The sequence below is a fragment of the Rhinolophus sinicus genome, chromosome 14 (genome assembly GCF_057876585.1).
Source record: "Rhinolophus sinicus isolate RSI-liver-muscle chromosome 14, RSI-T2T, whole genome shotgun sequence".
In the NCBI taxonomy this organism is placed as follows: Eukaryota; Metazoa; Chordata; class Mammalia; order Chiroptera; family Rhinolophidae; genus Rhinolophus; species Rhinolophus sinicus.
Genome location: NC_142514.1, coordinates 24,379,124 through 24,405,656, shown reverse-complemented (window position 1 = coordinate 24,405,656; position 26,533 = coordinate 24,379,124). Strand labels below are relative to the sequence as shown.

Sequence of the window (26,533 nt, the reverse complement as noted above, 5' to 3'; positions counted from 1 at the left end):
AGGGAAAATTCAAGTAGGGCACACCAGTCTCAATAAATTGAGGAGCTAAGAGATTGAAAAAAATGAAGCAGCTGGTATTTCCAGGTCAGATTACCAAAGAAAGACCACTAGAAATTCTTTGGTTGAACAGTGAGTCCCACATGAGATAGTGGGGGAGGTTATGCTTGCGTGAGGTAATGGGAACTCTGTACATCCCCTCAATTTTGCTGTGAACCTAAACATGCTCTCAACATTCAAGCCCATTTTTTAAAAAAGAAAGAGACCTTGTCAAACACCTGGGAGAATCAGTGAACACCTCTGAAAAGTCACAAATAAGAAGTATGGCTAAATTAACTCCAAAGTAAAGTCAACTCTAAAGCTGCCCTAACAAGGTTTTAAAACAAGTCTCAAAAAGATCAAGCTGACCCAAAGCAAACTAACTGCACGTCAGAATAAAATTCAACATTCCTTAAAGGGAGAAAATATAATCTGACACTCAACAATGTAACATTAATAATACCCAGCATCCAAGCAAAAATTATTACACATTTGTAAAAGCAGAGCCTCAGCCATAACGGGGGGGGGGGGGGGGGGGGGGGGGGAGATCGGATTTAAAGAAAAACATAAACTTACTGAGGAGAAAAGCAGAAACTGTATTTTTAAAAAAGGAACTTCAAAAACTGAAAATGTAATAATCTGAAATGAAAAATTGACTGGATGGATTAATAGCACATTAGACAATGCAGAAGATACTAATAGGGAAACTAAGATGGCAATAAAAATTACGTATACAGACAGAAGCAGAGAAAAAAAGGTTGAAAAATAACGAATAGAGTATCACACTTGTGATACAGTATTAAGCAGGCTAACTTGTTTAATTGGAGTTGCTGGGATAGGTATTTGAAGATGAATATTTTTTTCCAAAGTCACTGAATTTAAAAGTGCTAAAAGAAAAACTCCTGTCAATCTAGAATTCTATAACAAATGAAAATAATCTTTAAAAGGAATATGAAATAAAAATATTTTTAGATAAAAGCTTGAAGAATATGTTACCAGCAGACCTGCCTGACAAGAATGTTAAAGAAAGTTCTTTAGATAAAAGGAAAAAGACAGCTGAAAGAAAGTTGGATCTCCTCAAGAGAATGAAGAACACTGAAAACTGACAGAATCAAAAGCAAAACTAGACAAGTCCATAACAGGTGAAGAATCCAACATTCCTCTGCCAGTAACTGATTGAACAAATAAATGGTCAAAAAATCAGTAAAAATATAAAAGGCCTGAAAAGATGCTGTCAAATAACTGGAACTAATGACATTTATAAAATATTAATCCCAAAATGGCAGAACACATATTCTTTCCCAGTACACATGGAACAATCACCAACATAGATCATATAGTAAGTGATGAAAATATCAAATAATGGAAATTTACAGAATGTCTACTATGACCAAAATGGAATTACACCAGTACTCAATAACAAAAGTACATTTAGAAAAGCCCCAAATATTTAGAAATAAAACAAAATACTTCTTTTAAAAAAAGGCAGTATTGGTAAAAGAAGAAATCATAAGGAAAATTAGAAAGTATTTTGAAATGAATGACAATAAAAACACAACTTACCAAAATTTGGGACATGCAGTAAAAGAAATGCTTGGAAGGAAACTTATAGATTTATATGCTCCCATTAAAAAAGAAAAGGTCTAAAAATCTATGACGTAAACTTCACCTTAAGAATCTATAAAAAGATCAAATTAAAGTCAAAGTAGAAGAAGGAATAATAAAGGTAAAAGAAAAATCTACACAATAGAAAATGGGAAAACAATGGAGAAAAATTAATAAAAACAAAAGCAAGATCTTTGAAAAGAACAACAGTAATAAACCTTTAGACAAGAGAGAAAGATACAAATGGTAAACACACACACGAAAGATGTTGAACATCCTTATTCATTAGGGAAATGCAAATCAAAACTACAATGAGGTATCTATCACCTCACACCCATTAGGCTGACTACTATCAAAAACAAGTGTTAGCAAGGATGTAAAGAAATTGGAATCCTTGTGCACTGTTGGTGTGAATGAAAAATGGTGCAGCCGTTAGAGCAAAACAGTATGACTATTCTTTTCTTCAAAAATCTGAAAAAGAATTACCATACCATTCCAAAAGAACTGAAAGCAGGGTCTCAATAAGGTATTTGTACACCATGTTCATTGCAGTATTATTCACAATAGTTAAAAGGTAGAAGCAACCAAAATGTCTGTTCACTGATGGACAAAATGGAGTATATCCATACAATGGAGTATTTATTATTTAGCTTTAAAAAGGAAGGAAATTCTGGCATATGCCACAACATGGATGAACCTTGAGGACATTACATTAAGTGAAATAAGCCAGTCACAAAAAGACAAACACTGTATGATTCCCCTTACATGAGGTACCCAGAGTAGTCCAATTCATAGAGACAGAAAGTAAAAGGGTGGTTGACACAGCTGAAGGGAAGAGGAAAGGCGAGTTGCTGTTTCATGGATATAAAGGTTCAGTTTTGCAAGATGAAAAGAGTTATGGAGATTGGTTGTACAACAATGTGAATATACTTAATTAACACTATTGAACTATACACTTAAAATGATTAATATGGTAAAATTTAGTTTGTGTGCTTTACATTTAAAACATTAATAAAAAATACAGAAAAAGTTGAGAGAGAGAAAAAAGCAGCAGGAGATGACAACAACAATGATGAAGACACAAATTACTGACATCAGGAATGAAAGAAGAAACAACACTAAAGATTTCACAGAGACTAATAATTAACTAAATATTTTAATAAATTTATAGCAAATGAATTTTCAAATACTACCAATAAATTAAAAATTGCTAACTTATGGAAATGAATTTGACAGGTTAGATCTGCAATGTCCAATACAGTAAGCCACCAGCCACCTGTGATTATTTAAATAAAATTAAAACGTCAGTTCTGCACTCATCATATTTCATGTGCTCAAATGCCACAGGTAGAAAGTGGTTACTATACTTTAACAGTGTACATACAGAACATTTCCATCATCATAGAAAGTTCTATTGGACTGTGCTGACTTAAAGGAAATCCCTTGAAAGGTACAAATTATCAAAACTGACAATGAAGAAACAGAAAATCAGAATAGTGCCAGGCCCAAATGATTTCAGCAGTAAATTAAATAAAATATTTAAGGAAAATATCATACCCATCCCACCTTACATGAATTGTTTTGGCAAATAATTCAAAAGAAAAAAGTGCTTTCTAACTAATTTTGTGAGGCCAGTATTATCCTGGAACCAAAAGCAGAGAAAGACATGATAACAAAAGAAAACTATACACCAATATTTCATGAACATAGGTGCTTAAAATATCAGCATAAATACTAAATATTAACAAATGGATTTAAAAAGATACAAAACATATAAAAACATCTAGGAATAAATTTAACACAAGATGAAAGACCTGTACTGTAAAAACTATAAAACATTGAAGAAACTGAAGATACAAATAAATGGAAGGATATCATTGCACTATATTAAAAGGATTAATATTGTTAAAATATCCTTACTACTTAAAGCAATAGACAGAGTCAATGTAATCCCTATTAAAATGCCAATGGCATTCTTCTTTAAATCAAAACTAATCAGAAAATTTATATGGAAACATAAAAGACCCCAGATAGCCAAAGAAAATGTGGGAGGCATGATGCTCCCTGATATCAAACAATACTATAAAGCTACAATTATCAAAACAGTATGGTATTGCCATAAAAACAGCTATATATATCAATGGAATAGAATAGAGAGCCCAGAAATAATTCCCTACTTATGCGTTCAATTAATCTATGACAAAGGCGGCAAGCATATGTAATGGGGTGAAAACAGTCTCTTCAAAAAGTAGTGCTGGAAAAAAAAAAAAAAAAAAAAAAAAAAAGTAGTGCTGGGAAAAATAGGCAGATATATGCAAAAAATTGAAACTGGATCACATTATTACACCATATACAAAAATAAACTCAAAATGGATTGAAAACATAAAGACCTGAAACCATTAACCTCAGAGAAGAAAACACGGAGTAAACTCTTTGACATCACTCCTAGCAGTCTGTTTTAGGATGCCTTCTCAAGTAAGGAAAATAAAAGAAAAAATAAACAAATAGGACTACCTCAAACAAAAGTTTTTGCACAGTGAAGGGAACCATCAACAAAACGAAAAGACAACCTACTGAATGGGAGAAGATATTTGCAAATAATATATCCAAAAAGGGGGTGATATCCAAAATATATAAAGAACTTAACACCAGAAAAACAAATCCAATTTAAAAATGGGCGGAGTACACGAATAGACATTTCTCCAAAGAGGACATACAGATGGCCAACAGACATATGAAAAGATGCTTAATATCACTAATCATCAGGCAAATGCAAATTAAAACCACAATAGTATATCACGTCACACCTGTCAGAACGGCTGTCATCAATAAATCAACAAACAAGTGCTGGTGAGTGTGTGGAGAATAGGGAACCCTTGTATGCTATTGGTGGGATTGTAATTAATGCAGCCACTATGGAAAACAATATGGAGATTCCTCAAAAAATTAAAACTAGAGCTGCCATACAATACAGGAGTTCCACTTCTGGATATCTATCCGAAGAAAACAAAAACACTAATTCAAAAAGATATATCCCTCCTATGTTCACTGCAACATTACTAGTAATAGCTAAGATATGGAAGCAACCTAGATATCCATCAATACAAGAACAGATAAAGATGTGGTATACACACACACGCACGCACACATGCACAGAGGGTACCAAATAAATGTATACACAGTTTAAGAAAGGAAAAAATTGATGGTAACCACTTTGAGCACTTCTTGTAATTGCAGAAGTCAAATGTGACTTGTATTTATATTTTGTTATTGGTATATACTGACTATTAAAATTTCAATAGTTTTCCTTCCTTAAAATGTATATACATTTTTTTGGCACCGTTTACATGCGTGCGCGCGCGCACACACACACACACACACACACACACACACACACACAGTGGAATATTATTCAGCATTAAAAAAGAATGAAATCTTACCAGTTGCAACAACATGGATGGACCTAGAAGATATTATCCTAAGTGAAATAAGTCAGACAAAGACAAACACCATACGATTTCATTTATATGTGGAATCTAAAAAAAACAAAACAAATGAATAAACAAAACAAAATACAAACAGACACATAGATATAGAGAACAAACTGACTGATGGCTGCCAATGGGGAAAGGGTGAAGGACGGGAATGAAAAAAAACCAATAAACAAAACAAAGAAAACTACAGGAAAAAATATTGTTTTTCTAAAAATTGAATTGATGGTACAAACTTCATATTGTAAAGACAAAAACATCAATGTTTGGTGCTGAATGTCTTTGATTTTCACAAATACTTATAGAGAACTGAGAAATATCTCATATCTGTGTTCCCACCAAATAGCATAGTGCTTGGCATACCATACTGTAGGCATTCAATACATGTTTGTTGAATTAAATTGGAGAGATTATTTCAAGTATTAAGACTTCTTGAAATTAAATATTAAACTATTAAAAACAGAAAAATGTATCTGGGTGCGTGAATTGCAAAAGCAGACAAAGCAACATGAAATATCTGACATGTAGTGTTCATGTACTGCTAGTTCCCTATTTTTAATAAATAATTGAGGAAATAAAAAGGATGCTAATATCAAAAAGAAAATTAGAACATTTTAATTTCAAATCATTTAAACTAAGTAAATACAGAGGGTCAACCAACTTAAAAATAAATATACTTTTGTGTGATTAAAAAACTAAAATTAAAAAGATATAAACAAATAATAAATCATGACAAAGGATTTATGAATGCAAAGTGGGTTTCATATTCAAAGTTCAATTCACCACATTAACACAATAAAGGAAAAAAATAACATGATGGTCTCAGGTTAAGAGAAAACATTTGACAAAATTTTATATTCATTCATGAAAAACATCTTTTAGTTATTAAAAGAGAGAAGATCCTTAACCTGAGAGGGCATCTACAAAGACAATAAAAATCAATTAAAACTAATTAAAACAATTTAAATCATTATAATAGAATAAAAAATAAAAATATTACATTTCCAATCAGTAAGTAAAAGATGGATTTTTACTCACTGACTTGGAAAGGAATAACTGGTTACCTATCTCTAGGAGGAAATATTGTCCCTTAATTTATCCATACACAAAAAAATCCAGACAAAATATTAAAAAGAAATCAGGAATGCTAAATTTCACAAAATATATGCAATATCTCCTGACATATACTATAAAATATTATTTAGAAATTGAATAATAATTTAGAAATTATTTAGCGATTTAAAGACCTAATAAAGCACTATACCATACTCATGGATAGGAAGACACAATATATTTAAGATGTTAACTCTCCCCTAAAATTAATCTGCAGACTTAACCACTTCCAATCAAAGTCCCAGTGGCTTATTTGTATGAATTACATGTTGATTCTAAATTGGATATGTAAATACAAAGGAATGGAATGGACAAAACAATTTTTAAGAACAGAGTTGAGTAATTTCTACTAACTCATTTTATAAACCTCCAGTTCAGAGTGAGAAGTTAAAATAAAAACGATTTTTAAATATGGTAAATTTTATTATCTGTACATTATAATTCAACAAATTTAATTTTTAAAACTTTCATTTACAATAGCATAAGAAATTTAAGATACATAGAGATAACAAAATATATATGATTCGCATTCTAAAAACTATAAAATATTGCTGAAAGAAATGAAAAAAAGACCTAAATAAACTGAAAGACATATCATATTCATGAATTGGAAAATACTATTATTTAGATGTTGGTTCTCCTCAAACTGATCTATAGACCGAACATAATCCCAATCAAAACCCTAGGAGGGGGCCGGCCCGGTGGCTCAGGTGGTTAGAACTCCGTGCTCCTAACTCCGAAGGCTGCCGGTTCGATTCCCACATGGGCCAGTGGGCTCTCAACCACAAGGTTGCCAGTTCAATTCCTCGAATCCCACAAGGGATGGTGGGCTCTGCCCCCTGCAACTAAGATTGAACACGGCACCTGATGGCTCAGTTGGTTGGAGCGCGGGCTCTCAACCACAAGGTTGCCAGTTCAATTCCTCGACTCCCGCAAGGGATGGTGGGCAGTGCCCCGTGCAACTAAAATTGAACACGGCACCTTGAGCTGAGCTGCCGCTGAGCTCCCCGATGGCTCAGTTGGTTGGAGCGCGTCCTCTCAACCACAAGGTTGCCGGTTCGACTCCCACAAGGGATGGTGGGCTGTGCCCCCTGCAACTAGCAACGGCAACTGGACCTGGAGCTGAGCCCTCCACAACTAAGACTGAAAGGACAACAACTTGAAGCTGAACGGCACCCTCCACAACTAAGACTGAAAGAACAACTTGACTTGGAAAAAAAAGCCCTGGAAGTACACACTGTTCCCCAATAAAGTCCTGTTCCCCTTCCCCAATAAAAAAATCTTAAAAAAAAAAAAAAAAAGATTAAAAAAAAAAACCCTAGGAGGCTTTGTTTAATTGAAAATTACAAACTCCTTCTAAGAAATTGCATGAAAATACAAAAGATCTGGAATAGCAAAACAATTTTGAAAAATATGACTCAGCGTATCTGATTTACTACAAAACTAATCAAAACCATGTGGTACTGGCTCAAGGACAGATATACAGAACAGAATGAGTCCAGAAATAGACCCAAACATACAGATCAACTGATTTGTATACAAATCAATCAGAAATAATAATCTTTTCAGTAACTGTTGCTGATACAAATAGATATCCACATACAAAAATTATTCATTTTGATTCTTACACTATGCTACATACAAAAACTAACTTGAGATAGTTGACAAACCTAATCATAAAAGCTAAAGGTAAAACTACAAAGTTTTCTTGGGAAAATATTCATGATCTTGGGATAAGTTTCTTAGTCAGAACACAACACAGACCGCAAAAATATAATAATAATAAGTAATATAGGACTTTATCAAAATTAAAAACTTGTGCTTATTAAAGGACACCACTGAGGTAACGGAAAGGCAACCCACAGAATAAATAGAAACATGAATTGATGGATGGGTGGATGGATGTATATGGAAAGAGAAATATAGATAGATATAAATAGTGAAGATACAGAAATATCCCTATCTATATTTACATATTGATCTATACCACAGAAGACTTGTATCCAGGATATATAAACAACTTTTACAATTTAATAAAAAGACAAACAAAATTTTAAAAAGGGCAAAGATTTGAACAGACTCTTCACAAAAGAAAATTTAATGAGTAATACACACATTGAAAGGATGTTCATCATCATTAGTCAGCAGAGATATGCAAGGTAAAACTACAATGAGATGCCACTATCCTTCCCACTAAAATAACTGTAATTCAAAAGACAAAAGACCGGGCCGGCCCGGTGGCTCAGGCGATTAGAGCTCCATGCTCCTAACTCCGAAGGCTGCCAGTTGGATTCCCACATGGGCCAGTGGGCTCTCAACCACAAGGTTGCCAGTTCAATACCTCGACTCCCGCAAGGGATGGTGGGCAGTGCCCCCTGCAACTAAAAAATTAAACACAGCACCTTGAGCTGAGCTGCCGTTGAGATCCTGGATTGCTCAGTTGGTTGGAGCGCGTCAACCACAAGGTTGCCAGTTCAATTCCTCAACTCCCGCAAGGGATGGTGCATGGCTGCGCCCCCTGCAACTAGCAGCCCCCTGCAACTAGCAAAGGCAACTGGACCTGGAGCTCAGCTGGCAACTGGACCTGGAGCTGAGCTGCACCCTCCACAACTAAGACTGAAAGGACAACAACTTGAAGCTGAACAGCACCCTGCACAACTAAGATTGAAAGGACAACAATTTGACTTGGAAAACAAAAAGTCCTGGAAGTATACACACTGTTCCCCTTCCCCAATAAAATCTTAAAAAAAAAAAAAAAAAATCACACATGATCAGATTCATGCAGCTGTGTTTATGTATTACAGGAAGTAGTTAATGTTATGACGATCCAAATATAGACCTAGAGGATGACTTTTTATTAAAGCCATCTTTTGGTTTAGAATAAATTATTCTATGACAGGATTACACGCTGTGACAATAGACTGCATTTTCCAAATATGGCTGCAACAGTATCTCCCACGTACATGCTTTTCTACAATGTGTCTTTGACCCTTCCTTCTCCTATGAAGAAGTGAGTTCTATATCCTCTTCTGAATCTGGGCAGGCTTAGGACTTGCTTATAGCCAAAAGAATGTGGTGGAAGAGATGCTGTGTGACTTCTGAATCTAGGTCAGAAAAAATGCAGCTTCTGCCTTATTCATTGAATTATTGTTTGCTTGGAGTCCTGACCAACTGTAAAAAAAAAAAAAAAAGTCCGACTACCCTGAGTCTACCATGTTCCAAGGAAGGCGAGGCAATGGGGAGACCTTGTATAGGTGCTCAAGTCATCAGTCCCAGGATGAGTCTCTTAGGCCAGACTAGACATGAGTGAATGAGCGTCCCGGTTATTCCAACACCAAGCCACTGGGCTTCCCAAATCTTCTCCGCCAAGACCCAAGGCAGAGTGGAGCCAAAACAAGGCATCTCCATCCAGTATACCCTTTCTGAACATAAGCCCCAGAATCCAAGAGCATAATAAATTTACACCACTAAGTTTGAGGTGGCTTGTGAAACAGAACATACCAGTAATCATAATGCAAATTAAAACTGTATTTTATTTTAAACAGTTTAGATAGTAGGCTCTACAAAATTATGTAACCTGACTTACAAAATGACAATAGTGATGATAAAGTCACTAAAATATGCACGTCACATACTTAAAATTCTTTCATGAAATAACTGGGAGAAAAGCAGTATTTTCTAAGTAAATATTACCATGTTCCCCCGAAAATAAGACGCAGCCGGGCAATCAGCTCTAAAGCGTCTCTTGGAGCAAAAATTAATCTAAGACCCAGTCTTATTTTGCTACAATGTAAGACCCGGTATAATATAATATAATATAATATAATATAATATAATATAATATAATATAATACCGGGGCTTACATTAATTTTTGCTCCAAAAGACGCTTTAGAGCTGGCTGTCCGGCTAGGTCTTATTTTTGGGGAAACACAGTATTAAACACAATGAGGTTTAATTATGTATATAATTACCAAATGATTCATAGAAATTTTTCATCCCTATGTCTAAGAGATATACTCTAGATGGCAAAATTTGTAGTTTTTAGATTGTTCACTGGGAAAATGGGTGAGAATCCTGTATTTGGAATCACCTTATATTCAAAGATTTGCAACATACTTTTACTCTTTACCAGTCTCTCATATTGAACTAAACTACACATACAATTTATATCTTCCTTTCAGTTGTCAAAGTTTCTCTGGAACCACTCAATTTTAAAGATAATAACCTTAAAATAGGGGTGTAAATTGTTTGCAAAAACATATAACTTTCAGCAATAGAGATAATGCAAAAATTAGTTTAGTCCATTTTATTCATTCAAAACTTTATATAATTTAATTCAAAAAGATTGTTTTCCTTTAATAAACTACGTAGTTCTTGAGCACAGTAAGGTGTTTTTAGTTAAGGTCATCTCAATTTTGTACCTATGTTGACATCCCCAAAGAAGACTTTAGGCTTTGGTTTCCACATATTCATGAAGATAATTCCTTCACAATATTAGAAGGACCCAAATAATACTCAGCGATAGAAGCAATAGACCATGTAAACAGAAATATTTAAGTAGCTCTGAGGTCAAAACAAAGCAAAAAAGCTTTTCAACTTATCAGTTCTTTTAAAAATTGAGCTGCATTGATATGACAGATACAATTAAAACACAAACTGATGTTGATACTCCATAGGCAGCCACAAAAACTTGTCATGGTTAATATTCATTAAATATTTCCGAGTTACTTTACAATTATTCCTTTATTTCTAGCAAACAATTATTATTCTTAAAAACCTATGATTTCAGTGAACTAGGGGACAGTTCAGAAATAGGTCACAAAAGATTTAAAAGGAGCAGCTTGGGAGTTAGGTAAACCTGCATTAAAATCCTGATAGCACCATTTAAAAGCCAAATGATGTCTCTATGTCTTACTTTCCTCCTTGGTAAAACAGAGACAGTTGTAGTATCCTCATCTAGAGGGTTATTATGGGAGATACAGCATACCTAGTAACAATTCTCCCCCTTCTCCTTACTAAGAAATCCTTGATTTTATTGTTGGCAACAATGGGCTCAATTAACTACAATTCCCAGTTTTCTCTGAAGTTAGGATAGCTAGGAAGAGGTAAACCAAAGTACAAAGGTAGAGTTTCTAGGAAAGTTCTTTAAAAGGCTCATTCTGTTGAGAAGTATGGCTTTTTGTCCTCCTCCCTATCCCACAGCAGCCATCTCAGAATACCAGGGAATGGCAATCATTTGCTAATGAAGTGATACAAAAAGCCAGGAGGCCCCTGGGTTCCTCATAACAAGAGCCATCTTATCATCTGGGCTTCTTTCACATGAAATATAAATTTCTATTGTATTTCTGTTATACATAGGTGAACCTAATCTATTAATACAATTTGTTATTAGGATTTTTGTAAAATACATGTAAAGTTTTCCACAAATAAAACTGGTACATTGAAAGTAATCAAAATAATATGAAAAATTTTTTGAATCCAAATAACTGTACTTCAGCAAATCAGCAATGCTCTTATTTTCCTCTCAAAGTTGGCAAGTTTGTCAGGTTCAATGAACTTCATCAGTAAGAAAATTAACCACTGGTGAATGACCAGGTGGTTGGTTACCTTAGAACCATTTACTTATTAGTCCTTGATTTAAGGAAGCAACTGTCTGAATGTTTGTTTGTCTGTTTTAATTTCTCTATTCTACCTGAACTTCTTTTGAACTTCACATAAACTGCCAATGGTTAAGGGAACATAAATTAGGATAATCCACAGTATCAGTCACTTCCTCTATCACCATGTATTTTTAAAAATCCACAGCACAAATTCTCCTGACAAATGATAAACTAAAGTTGGACAAGCCTATTTTCTCTTTTGACTTGCGTGAAATACTGAAGGCTTTTTTCTCTTAAATCCCTTTCACTGAAAACACTGCATCTTTGGAAAGTCAACTCAGCGTTCTCATGTTTAAACCAAATTCCCCAAATTTCTCATCAATGGGGTTAAGCTCTGTCAATTTATGTGTGCCAACAATTAGCAGATACTACATTCTGCTGCAAGTTTCAGAAAAGCTATACCCGAGGAGGGCTGAATTTGATCTACAAAACAAATATTCGAAGCCCCATGTCCTGATGGTCCCCTTGGTCATTGATTACATGGTAGATCTAGTTTTATACTAGACATTTTGAGACACTGTTTGCCTGAGAAACAGTTAATCTCCATATTTCTAAATACAGGCCTCAAGACAAAATAAATGATAGGCCTTGAATGACCATCTTTGGAATCAGATGCTTCCTGAATATCATCTATGCAGCAGTCTGCCTTTTTATCTTCTAGCGGTACCTATGTTCCTGAATCCCTTCATGGAGAGAGGCCAGTTAGCCCTTTCAAGCTAGTCAATTCTCTGCCTCCAGAGCCTTCAGCAGCCCCTGAAAGATAAACTACCAGAAAGGGGGAGATACAGGGCAATTTTTAACCGCACTATTTACACTCAATATTCGGTATAAAATCACCTGCTGTAAACCTCTAGCCCAAAAATGTTTGCGGAGCTGTTACACCAGGTACCAGAAACATAAACCCCAAATGTTGAGTCAGGGACCCAAGTACAGAGCTTGGTTAGATTCCTGCTACCACTTTAAGATAGTTGTTACTGCAACATCTTTAATAAACAAAGCATCCGATTAAAACCTTCATTCGAAAGCTATCTGATTAATTTCTATTACTGCATAGTATACAGACTTGAGTGAAGGCATGTCCAGAAGCAGGTAATCAAAAACTACACGGTGAAAGTGAGTAGTAGTTGCTGAGGAATACCTCCTAACAGCCACATTTTACCTTCTGACCGTATTTGCCCTGACCACAGATGATTGGTTCACCCTGGTACAGCTGACTGTACCAGATCCAAGCTGGCACAATCATAATATTTTTCCTAGGAACTTGAAATTTAAAATGGATATACAGAAAGAATGCAAGTCACTGGAACATAACTGCTTTCTGGTAGCACTAGATAGAGCAGGCCCATGATTTCCTTTCAGTGAGTTTCCTAGGGGAAATTTGTTCTATACCTCCGTCCTAAATTCTAAGAAATACCCCAGTATACTTCTAAAGTTTCTTCTGGATAAGCAAGCTGGAGTCTAATTTTGTTGCTTGTATGTATAAAAAAGGACAACTAAATCCACTAAAGATCAGGAGAACTAGTTACTTCTCTATATAGTTTAAAAACTGTTATCACTCAAAAATATTAACTAATTCCAAAGAGAAAGATGGTACTCAAATATCCTACTGGTGGAAGTAAATTTTAAAAAAATAAAAAAATAAAAAATAAATGCATATTTCCCTTGACTTAGGAATTCTAGATGACAAAATTTACCCTTCATAAACAAGCGCATACATATCCTTTGATGATTCATCAATTCTATTCTTAGAATTTAAACTATAGAAAACACTTCAACAAGTAGACAAAGATGTGTATAGGAACACATACTCAATATTGCCTGTAATAGTGAAAAATTAAAAATAATATATACATGTATAAAAGGGGAAGTTGGTTATAGTACAGCCATACAATAATAGAGTAGCCATTACAAAGGAGGCAATATGCCCAAATTCACAGACTCAGAAAGATGTCTAGCAGTTGAATGAAAAAAGCAAGAACAGTATTCATATAATCCCTACACACATACATAAACTTCTCCCGCCATATATAGATATACACTCATAGAAAAAAAAAGTCTGGAAAGATATATAGTAAATTTTTAAAACTGGTTATCTTTGGAGAATGGTAAAGACAAAGGCTTTTCAGTTTTACTCATTTTCATACTGTAAAATTGAATGTATTACTTTTATAATCAGAATAAACAGAGGTTTTCTATGGGTTTTTTTTTTTTTTTTTTAAGAAAATCATGTACTACAGAAAGAAAATTAAGAGACTATAAACAAAGCAGAAACCTTTAAGTGGTAAGTATAAACTTCTATGTACTTCACACATACACAAAGTGTGGCTGTATTTCAACATTAATGACTGAGAATAAAATACTAGGTTGGTGCAAAAGTAACTGCGGTTTAAAAGGTTAAAAATAATTGCATATAAAAAAATTGTTTTAAAAATTGCAAAACCACAATTACTTTTGCACCAACATTTACTTACAAAAAAGAGTAAGACTTACAGTTCAGATTAACTTGCTTAAAATACTAACAGTACGATGAGATCTAAACTAAATCAAATTGGATCATCACATTAATCAGCCCTGTTATAGATAAATGCTCTATCTAGACTTACACTTATTATCTATCTAAAGACATGATTTGTTATTTTCAAAAATGGTACTTACAGTTCTCTACAATTTCATCAAACACTGCACCAGTTTTCTGCTCGAACTGAAAGAGCAAAAAAAAGAAGAAAAATAACATTATTATCATATCCTTCTAGCATACTTGAAGGATGACTCCCCCAAGAGCTATGATTTTCAACCAAAAGTATACAAATACACAACAACATAAACAAAAACACCACCAAATAGAATACAATAGAATTTATAAAAAATAAAAGTTCAGGCCAAAATCCACAAACCAAAATTGAAGAGAGACTTCTCTATTAAAAAACCTTATTTTTAAAAAAAATCACTTTCATGTCACTAGAGGATCACATATATTTGTAATAATAATAATAATAAACAAAACCAGTAAGTGTTCTCAACAAACACTTATTGAGAACTTACTAATACTTACTGAGAACTATGCAAAACATCGCATCAAAACTGAACATAACAATCAGTATCAACCGGTTTTGCTCTTAAGTTAAAGTAAAGCCAGAAATCTGCTGCTCTTTAAATGAAAATGAGCCACGTTACAGGGATGGTTGCTATTTTAATGCTAGGGCCTAAGACAGAAGTAAAGCCAAGTGTGAGATAATTTCAGACCTTTAAAAGGGACACGGGTTGGGGGGTGGTTAAAAGTAAAGCAGAGGCAACTCCACCCAGAAGCTGAAGACACTGGCATGCTCCATTCCTGGTCTTTAAAGGTCTACTCAATTCAGCCAAATGTGAGTATTCCAGCTTCCTGCTTCCCTGCCCTACCTGTCATTGAGGCAAGAACACAAGAAAGGCTAAGGAAGGCTGCTTCTTGATAAACCTTGCCTACTATAACCCATTCAAGGGAGAAATATTTCTAAGGGGAAAAGAACAATCTAGTTACTAGGTAGCTACCTACACATCTGCAGAGGAAACACAATAGCTAGCTATTATAAAAAACAGTATCTGATATTCATAAATGTGAACAGACAACCAAGGATCCCAGGCTTCTGAAAGAATTACCGTGCAAGATAAGGTTCAAAGTGAACAAAGAGAACAACCACATCAGGAAAAAAAAAAAAATTAATTTACAGAAAAGAAACTTCTAAAAAGTATTTTAAGTGGGATCTGAGATGTCTGAGAGGCTAAAGATGCAAATAACTAAAACACGGATGGCCATGAAAAGGATACATGAGAGAATACCTGGAAACAAATAAATGACTGCAAAAATAAAAATTTTATTGGACAGGCTACTGACAAAGTTCTTAATCAGTTTCAAAAATAATAATAAAACAGAAAGTCAAAGAGTTGACAAAGGTATTTTATATGACAACATGAAAGACTTAACCAATAGAAAACAACAATCTCAGAGGCATCCCCAAAGGAGAAAACAATGGAGAGGTAACATAATACAAGAAAATTTCCCTGAACTAAAAATATGAATATTTGAGATAGGATGACCCCACCAAATACCAAAGAGGAAATGAAAAGAAAAAAAAGATATCCTGGTGAGATTTCAGAATTCCAAAAGAAAACAAGAGGAATAAAGAAAACTATAGTACAGATGATTCAAAAACACATTTAATATAACTGAATTCAACTATATAAACACTGAAAAGGAAAGAAATAGTAAAAGGCCACTCTACCTACCATTTCATTCAATGAGTTATGCTCCAGAATCAAAGGGAAATGGGAGATGAGACTCTTCAAGCCAAATAATGACAGCACTTTTCTGCACTAGAGAGGGATCCAAGTGTTTAAAAATAATGCACTTTTTGTGCAACACTGCCTCGAGACACTTTACATGGTGCTCAACCAAAGAAACTACAATCATACTCAATGTTGTAAGAAAAAAAATGGTACTTATGATATTACTAAGGGTGGTATGTCTATACTTATGAGTGACTTAACGAGATTTTTCTAAGGTAATTTGGACTATGTACCATTTCATCTTGTGAGCTGATTATAAAACCTAACTCCTGACTAAGATAAGACTGAGTTCTATAAGAAACAAGAACCAGACTGACATCACACTTCTCTGCAAACTGGAACACAAAAGATCGACAACTTCCACATTCTAAAAGGAAAAGAATATCTGGAATTTAGACCATTCAAATTTTACTATGAAAATATTTAACAAAATGAAAATGAAATACGTTAATTAAAATTATACTGAATACAAGAAATATCAGCAACTGACTATGACTCAGAATAAATGAAGAAACCTAGATGGGAAGGACATCAGGCGCTGACAATTGAGCAGACACGCTGCCGAATGGCCAAAATTCCAGTATTAAATTTCCTCCTCTATAGTTAAAAACCAAACCCTGTTTTCCTACCTCTCCCACCTCCCTCTCAAATAGAAAACAAACTACAAAGACCACAACATTGCCCCTTGATGCCGAACCATTTATACGTTTGTTGACAAATAGATACAACATCATCCAGTAAGTCCCTTTTGTTGACCCTGGATGTACATTTCAAAACTACAGGGACAAAACAGATTAGTGGCTGCTGACCACTGTGGGGTGGCGAAGAAATAGAGAATGACTGCTCATGGGTACAGGGTTTCTTTTTGGGGTGATGAAAATGTTCTAAAATTGACTATGGTTGCACAACTGTGAAAATAGTTAAAAAAAAAAAATTACTAAACTGCATATTTAAATGGATAAATTGCATGGCATATGAATTATATCTCTATAAAGCTGTTTAAAAAAAATACAGTTGACCCTTGAACATGGGTTTGAACTACACAGGTCCACATATATGGATTTTTTTCAATAAAAACTGTAAATGTTATTTTCTTGTATGATTTTGCTAGCAACGTTTTCTTTTCTCTAACTTATTTTAGTCTAAAAACTGTGTATAATATATATAACATACAAAATATAGACTTAATCGAATGTTTATGTTATCGGTAAGGCTTCTGGTTATGATTTGGGGGAGTCAAAAGTTATATGCAGAATTTCAACTGCGTGGGGGGAGTGGGAGGGCCAGTGTCTCTAACCCCCGCATTAAGGGTCAAGTATAGTGTAAACTAGCTCAAATGTTACAGGGAATTTATTGGCATATGAAAGTAAAGTCTGGAAATTGGGTAAGCTTCAGGCACATTTTTCCCAGTGTTCTAGCTCTCCTCCTTTATGCATCTCTCAACTCTTCCCACTAAGTTTTAGCTTCATCCATGCATCGCACCATAGCCAAATAGAGAGATGTCCACAGTTCCTAGCAATCAATGTTCCTGAGCATTTAATGGACTGGACCACCTCATAATCAGTCACTGACCTAGGCTTTATTTCCTGAACCAACTACTCTGCCAGAGAGGATGGCATTACCTTGTTTAGTTTACACAACGAAGTCATGAAGTCTCCTCAGCTCACTCAGATCATCTGTCTGCTACACAATGTGAAAAAGGAGTAACTAATGTTGGGGAATCCAACCAATGTCCTCCCCAGTGAACTGATGAACGCATTTTTTCCCTGGCTGGTGACATGTCTAAGTGGCTAAAAACAGCAAAAAATAAGCTGAGGAATTTCTTGGGTTTCTTTTTCCCCAAGCCCATACATACCCATTCCTCTAAAGATACATTTGTCTAAATCCTCAGTATAGAGTCTTACAGACAGGCTACCTGAGTGCAAGGAAACTCATGTCAACACAAAACAGATCGGAGCTAATTTAGCCCTTGAAGAGTCGAAAAGGACCTAAGCTGCAAGTAAGATATACCTCAAGATCTATTTTACAGTAGCCTCAGGTAAAGAAGAAAGAGAGAAAATGCCAAAACAATTAAACTTGGGGAGGTCCAACTAATGTCCTGGCCATTGCCCCAGCCAAGCCAATCCTACTTCAGTGGAGGGGAGAGGAGGGTGGAGAAGTTCAGGTTTAAAAGGCCACAGAAATACAGACCACCATTTTAAAAAATCCACAGTTATATTAAAATTCCAAAATGAGAGCAGACACAGATTACTATGGAGTCTACCTTTCCTAACTGTTAAGTCCATCTCCCCATTTCCATCTTCCTTCTCATATGATATATATCATGTCATGTTATTAGAGTGTAAGCTAATTAAGAGTAGTTCTTTGATATGTCCAAAATGCCTAGAATGGTGTCTGGCATATTGTACACACTCGCTAAATATTTATTGTTGAATGACAGGTACATGTCTCAGGCACCGAATATTCAAACAGAAGAAACCATGAAAACAGACACGCGGTACTTTCCATTCTTCCCCTGCTGCCCCCTACGCTCCACTGTTCTGCATGCAGCCTCCGCTGTCCAAATACAACCTTCCTGCAGGCACCTTTAACTCCCAGGCAAATCAGCCAACATGCCTGCCTGACCCCCTAGTATATAAACCAGGGGTGCCAAAAAAAGTGGACAATTTGGTCAACGTTGCTCAAGCAGTAGTTCACCATAATTAGAAGTGTCTGGACATTGATGGTAACCAGTTGGAGCATCTCTTGTAAATGCAGAAGTCAAACATGACTTGTATTCATCATTTGTTATCAGTATATATTGAATATTACAATTTTAATAGTTTTTTCCTTTCTTAAAATGTGCATAACATTTTTTGGCACCCTCTATAATTTAATCACTTTAGCTTTATGGACAAAACCATAAGTAGGGTAGGTGGGTGGGTAGGTAGGTAGGCAGGCAAACAGACAGACAGACAAGATTTTTAATCAAAAGCTATTCCTGAATTGTCTTTGGGTTGCCTGTGTAGGGTCCCCCAGACCCTTCAAACACTACTGTGGAACAAGGGTCCAGAATGGACACACAAGGTGCACAGTGCCATCATAGACCAGGAATCCAATAAAGCTCATTCTTATGTAAACATGCTGTGTGTCTTATCTGTCCAGTGAGTTATGGTACCAGATCTGGAACACCTCACTTAAAGTAAGTTTAAACAAGGAAATCTTGCTTCCGTTTCTGTAGACTAGACTCGTATATACGAAAGAAGACTAAATGTGGACACCACTTGACCCAGATCCTTGACTGAATCCATCTTAAAGAAAGGTAAGAAGTTCCCCATCTTTAATACTTCTCAAATTTCTTTTTTTCACTGTGACACAGGTTATTCAGAGTGCATGACACCTGGACTGCCTCTCCTCCCTGGCTCAAAACAAGGCAGAGCTTGGCATGAGAGTGGGAATGGCCTCTGGGTAAATGACAGCCCCAGGAAGGGAGAGCCTTGGGTTTCTGGGGTGAGGGGTCACCTAGGAGAAGCAGCTAAGCTGATGGCAGATAAGGCCCCTGCAAGACTTGCCAGGACCCAGTCTGGGATATAATGCCTTCACCTTCAGAGTGTGGACTCTAATCCTGAAGAACACGTGCTAGTCAGGACGTCAGAGGTAGTCCCTGCACTGTTTACATACAAGCAACAGAGCTTTCTGTCTTCAGTTCATTCCCAAAAGGTAAGTGGTGAGTGAACACGTTGTAGAGAGGAAGATACCCCTCTTGTTATCTCTATCACATGTAACATTTCCAAGTTTATGAGCCACAAATACAGCTTACATATATTTGTCTATCAGTCAAATCACAATTCAGCTCTTCTTGTAAAAATGAAGTGAGAAAAAAACTGAAAATAAAACAAAAAGAAGCATTTCTTCTAAAGTCTCATTGGCTATAGCATCCACCAGTTTTATTCCACTATTGTCATCAAACACACAGAGGGTCCTATATTTGGCTTCCTGAGGAGACTACCTGCTACCCAGTCTGGAGGCAAAGTCAATTATCGTTTTAGAATCTATATCTACAGTCTTACCACTTAAGTTCCCCAAATGCACACTACCTGTTTTTCTTACTGCTAAAATATTGTGCGGATTCTACCCAATGATGTGATGGTAAATGTTTAATAACCAACTCTCTGAAAAGAATGCAGACATATAGATAGGCACCTAAGTGTAACTCATTTTCACAGAATGCTTTTGTTGATATTTTGGGGAACTCTTATATCCACAGCCAAACTGTAACAGCAATGGATGAACGGATGTAGTTACAACATGAGTGTTGATGTTTTCTTTTACTTTGGTGAGAAAGATGAAAGTGAAATTACCAAGATGAACGTCGAAATTCCACTTACTCTTTCTTTTCAATGAACAACATTCATTCATAATATTTTTCCAATACTGGAAAAAATTTCCTTAATTATCTGTGCAATTCACAATGTAATAAAGACTTGACATATTTTAAGTTTAATTTACATTATAAATACTTCCTCCATAATCACTTTAAGTCTATAGACAACCAACAAAATAATAAACCAAACTCATGCACAGACATGTCTACCTGGCCCCCAGGATATATAATTTTAGGTACTTAATGTATTTTTAGCTTTTGCTGATATTCATGGTATAAATACTCCCACTGTGCCTGATTTTTAAACTACCAATTTGATGTCACTGAAAGTTCAAGTTGGCAAGAGAGGCAGAGTGGTTCACCATTATACAGTACAACTGATCCTTGAACAACACAGGTTTGAATTGCATGTCTACTTACAAGTAGACTTTTTTCAATAAATACTATAAATGTATGTTTCTCTTCCTAATGATTTTCTTCGTAACATTTTTTTCTCTAGTTTATTGTAAGAATACATATAACATACAAAATATGTTACTTGACTATTTATGCTACTGGTAAGGCTTCTAGTCAACAGTAGGCTATTAGTATTAACAGTTAAGTTTTGGGGGAGTCAAAAGTTATATATGGATTTTCAACTGTGTGGGGGGTCAAAGGTCAACTGTACTTTTGTGAAGTTTTGGCATTAAAAACAGAAGGACAGTACGGAAACAAGATTAACTAGAGATGTTATATGGCATATACCAGTAATTTTTAAAACAAACATTTAAATGTGTTAATAACATTTAATACAATGAAGCCACTCAGGTGCAATTGCCTGTACTAAGAGATTTCTTCATTTGTATGTAAATTTCTTTATGTATTTGAACTTAATAAGGTACAGCATCAATTAAGGGACAATCTATCTTTGACTCTCTGATTTTTTTTTGCTTTGTAAGTGTTTTATTTTAAACCTACTGGGGACTATTCTCTTAACATTGTACAAACGGTAACACAAACACTGCTCTCGATTAATGATGGACAGACTCGACAACACCTGTTTGGCCTATAATGTCACCAACTGGGTGACAACAAATTTACAAGTAACACTTAGCTTTGTGATAATATTCTTTTACTAAATGTGTTTGAGTACTTCTTGTCCAACTATATATTTATAAATAAGATTTGAGATGTAAGTAGTGAGTAATTTAGCTTTGAAATTAATGTCCTATTACTCATCCCTCAAGTTCCATGAAAAATTTAATTGAACTTAAAACCCAAACTGATTTTCTTTCTAAGAATCTATAAGTTTGGGTTATTTTAGTTTTTTTTTTTTTTCAATTAGTTGACATTCAATATTATATTAGTTTCAGGTGTACAATAATGTTTAGACATTTATATACCTTACAAGGTGACCCCCCCATAAGTCTACTATCCACCTGACACTATACAGTTATTACAATATTATTGACTATATTCCCCATGCTGTACTTGACAGCCTCATGACTATTTCGTAACTGCCAATTGGTACTTTTTACCTTCACCCTTTTAACCCAGCCCCTCAAACCTCCTCCCATCTGGCAACCATCAGTTTGTTCTCTGTATCTATGAGTTTGTTTTGTTTGTTCGTCAATTTTTTTAGATTTCACATATAAGTGAAATCATATGGTATTTGTCTTTCTCTGACTTATTTCAGTTAGCATAATACCCTCTAGGTCCATCCCAGTTGTTGTAAATGGTAAGATTTCATTTTTTCTTATGACCGAGTAATATTCCATTGTATATATGCACCACAATTTCTTCATCCAATCATCTATCGTTGGAAACCTAGATTGGTTCCGTATCTTGGCTAATGTAAATAATGCCACAATGAACATAGGGATAGATATGTCTTTTAAAATTAGAGTTTTGGATTTCTTCAGATAAATACCCAGAAGCATGATTGCTGGCTCATACTGTAGTGCTATTTTTAATTTTTTCAGGAACCTACATACTGTTTTCCATAGTGGCTGCACCAATGTGTAATCCCACCAATAGAACATGAGGTTTCCATATTCCCCCTATCCTCGCAAACACTTGTTGATTTATTAATGATGGCCATTCTGGCAGGTGTGAGGTGGTATCTCATTGTGGGTTTTTTTGTGTTTATTGGGTTTATTGTTTGTTTGTTTTTAATAAATTATATTGGGGGACAGTGTATTTTTCCAGGGCCCATCAGCTCCAAGTAGATGTTCTTCAATCTAATTCTGGAGGGCGCAGCTCAGCTCCAAGGCCAGTCGCCGTTTTCAATCTAGTTACGGGCGGGAAAGAGAGGGAGGCGCAGCCCACCATCCCAGGCGGCAATCAAACCGACAACCTTGTTGTTAAGAGCACGTACCCTAACCAACTGAGCCATCTGGCTACTCAATGGCAGCTCAGCTCAAGTCATCTTCAATCTAGTTATGGAGGGCTCAGCTCACTCGAACCGGCAACCTTGTTCATAAGAGCACGCGCTCTAACCAGCTGAGCTAACTGGCTGCCTCTCATTGTGATTTTAATTTGCATTTCTCTGATGATTAGTGACACTGAGCATCTTTTCATGTCTACTGGCCATCTCTATGTCCTCTTTGGAGAAATGTCTATTCAGATGCTCTGCCCATTTTTTAATCAGATTGTTTTTTGGGTGTTCGGTTGTATGAGTTCCTTATGTAGTTTGGATGTTAACCCCTTATCAGATGTATCATTGGCAAATATCTTCTCCCATTAAGTAGGTTGTCTTTTCATTTTATTGATGGTTCCCTTTGTGGTGCAAAAACTTTTTAGTTTAACGTAGTCTCATTTGTTTATTTTTTCTTTTGTTTCCCTTGCCCAAGAAGACATATCTAAAAAAATATATTAACTGGTGCCTGACCAATGCGCTACACACCTGAAGAGCTGAAGTAGAATAATACTGAATGTCAACTATAATTAAATATATAGGTATATATAGTCACGGGATATGGAGCAAAACACAGGGAAGGCAGTCAATGGTATTGCAACAGCTGTATAAGATGTCAGAGGGGTAGCTTGGAGGTGGGTTATCACTTTATGAGGGGTTTAAATGTCTGACTATTACATTGCTTTGTATAACTGAAACTAATAAAAATAAATGTAAAAAAGAAGAATATATATATATATATATATATATATATATATATATATTACTGGGAGCAATGTCAAAGAGTTTACTGCCTATGTTTTCTTCTAGGAGTTTTATGGTTTAAGGTCTTACACTTAAGTCTTTAATCTATCTTGAATTTATTTTAGTACAGAAAAGTGGTCTAGTTTCATTTTTTTTTTTTTTTTGCATGTATCTGTCCAGTTTTCCCAACACCATTTATTGAAAAGACTGTCTTCACCCCAGTATATATTCTTACCTCCTTTGTCACAAATCAATTGACCATATAGACGTAGGTTTATTTCTGGGCTATTTTGTTCCATTGATCTATGTACTTGTTTTCACGCCTGTACATGCTGTTTTGCCTACTTTGGCACTGTAGCATAGTTTGGTATCAGGTAATATAATTCAAACTTTGCTCTTCTTTTTCAAGATTGCTTTGGGCATTCAGGGTCTTCTGTGGCTTCATATAAATTTGAGGATTATTTGTTCTAGTTCTGTGAAAAATGCCACTGCTGTTTTGATAGGGATTGCATTGAATCCGTAGATTGCTTTGGGTAGTATGGATATTTTAACTATGTTGATTCTTCCTATCTATGAGCAATATATATGCTTCCATTTATTTGTAGCTTCTTCAGTTTCTTTCTTGAATATCTTATAATTTTCAGAGTAAACTTTTTTACCTCCTTGGTTAAATTTATTCCTAGGAATTTGTTTGATGCAATTGTGAATGAGACTGTTTTCTTAATTTTATTGGTGTATAAAAATGCAACTGATTTCTGAATATTGATTTGGTATCCTGCTATTTTACTGAATTCATTTATCAGTTCTAATAGTTTTTTGGTGGAATCTTTATGGTTCTCTATATATAGTATCACGTCATCTGCAAATACTGAGTTTTACTTCTTCCTTTCCAGTTTGGATGACTTTTACTTCTTTTTCTTGTCTGATTGCTATAGCTAGGACTTCTAAAACTATGTTGAATAAAAGTGGTGAAAGTGAACATCCTTATCTTGTTCCAGATCTTAAGTGCTTCTATCTTTTCACCATTAAGTATGATGTTAATTGTGGATTTGTCATACACGGCCTTTACTATGTTGAGGTATGTTCCCTCTATGCCCACTTTACTGAGAGTTTTTATCATAAATGGATGCTGGGTTTTTGTCAAACACTTTTTCTGCATCTATTGATATGAATATATGACTTTTATCCTTCATTTAGTTTAAGTATTGTATCTCATTAATTGATTTGTGGATATTGAACCAACCTTGCTTGCCAGGAATAAATCCCACATGATCGTGGTATATGATCTTTTTAATGTATTGCTCAATTCCATATGCTAATATTTTGTTGAAGATTTCTGCATCGAGTTTCATCAGGGATAGTGGCCTATAATTTTCCTTTTTGTAATCTCTTTATCTCGTTTTGGTATGAGGGTAATGCAGGCCTCATAAAATGGGCTTAGAAGCCTTCCCTCCTCTTCAACTTTTTGCAATACTTTGAGAATTAGATGTTAATTCTTCTTTGAATGTTTGGTAAAATTCATCCATGCAGCCATTTGGTCCAGGACTTTTTTTTGTTGGGAGTGTTTTTAATTACTGACTCAATTTATTTAGTAGTTATCAGTTTGTTCAGATTTTGTTTCTTCTTGATTTGGTCTTGGAAATTTTATGTTTCTAGGAATTTATCCATTTCTTCCAAGTTGTCCAATTTGTTGGCATATAATGTTCATAGTATTTTCTTACAATCCTTTGTTTTGCTTGGGTATCAGTTGTTACTTCCCTCATTTCTAATTGTATTTATTTGGGCCCTCTCTCTTTTGTTTTTTCCCCTTCTTCCACCTCCCCCCCACTCCGGTTCAAGACATTTTTTCTCAGTCTAGTTGTGTAGGACACAGCTCCCTGGCCCATGCTGGTATTATGAGCCTTGCTCTACCCCTGGTTGAAGCAGTCAGTCACCAGCCATTGGTTGGCCGCTCACAGCAGCACACAGTAGCCCATGGCTGCTCACGCTGGCTGCCGGCCACTCACGCTAGCCACTGGCTGCTCCTCGCAGCACATGGTAGCCCACGCCTACCTCCGGCTGCTCACAGCAGCCCAACTCCAGGGAGAGCTGTTGTTCACCATCTTAGCTGTAGAGGGCACAGCTCACTAGCCCATGTGGGAATCGAACCAGCAATCTCGGCATTAGGAGCACAGCGCTCCAACCACCTGAGCCACCGGGCCGGCCCTCTCTTTTGTTCTTGATGAGTCTACTTAAAGATTTATCAATTTTGTTTACCTTTTCAAAGCTACTGGTTTCATTGATGTTTCGTACTGTTTTTTTAAACTGTATTTTGTTTATTTCTGCTGTGATTTTTATTATTTCCTTCCTTCTATTCACTTTGGGCTGTGTTTGTTCTTTTTCTAGTTTTTTTTAGGTGTAAGGTTAGATTGTTTATTTGAGATTTTTTTTGTTTCTTGAGGTAGGCCTGCATTGCTATGAATTTCCCTCTTAACTGCTTTGGCTGTGTCCCATAGATTGTGGATGGTTGGGTTTTCATTTTCATTTTCACGGTATCTTTTGATTTCTTCCTTGATCTCATTGTTAACCCATTCATTGTTTACTAGCATGTTTTTAGACTTCATGTACTGGTGTGTTTTTCAGTTTTTTTCTTGTAATTGATTTCTAGCTCCATACCATTGTAATCAGAGAAGATGACTGATATGATTTCAATCTTATGATATTTATTCTTTACAGGCAAGGATTTCATCAATACTATGAAAACAAAATTAAAACTTAAAAAGATAAATGAATGTGGATACTAATTTAAGACAAATTACACCA

At 35.3% G+C, this 26,533-nt stretch overlaps 1 protein-coding gene across 7 annotated transcripts in view; it reads right to left on the bottom strand.

The window, feature by feature from the left end:
* The window catches only part of ZMYM4 (zinc finger MYM-type containing 4), a 128,142-nt gene that overhangs the window by 62,739 nt on the left and 38,870 nt on the right, over positions 1 to 26,533 (bottom strand). For 5 of the 7 annotated variants that reach the window (XM_019726488.3, XM_074334377.2, XM_019726487.3 and 2 more), the window contains exon 2: positions 14,562 to 14,607. In XM_019726488.3, coding sequence (XP_019582047.3) covers positions 14,562 to 14,607 — 46 coding nt within the window. Of the gene's footprint in view, positions 1 to 5,081; positions 5,178 to 14,561; positions 14,608 to 26,533 lie in introns of all 7 variants that reach the window. The other 2 variants (XM_074334375.2, XM_074334376.2) reach the window with 1 other exon arrangement.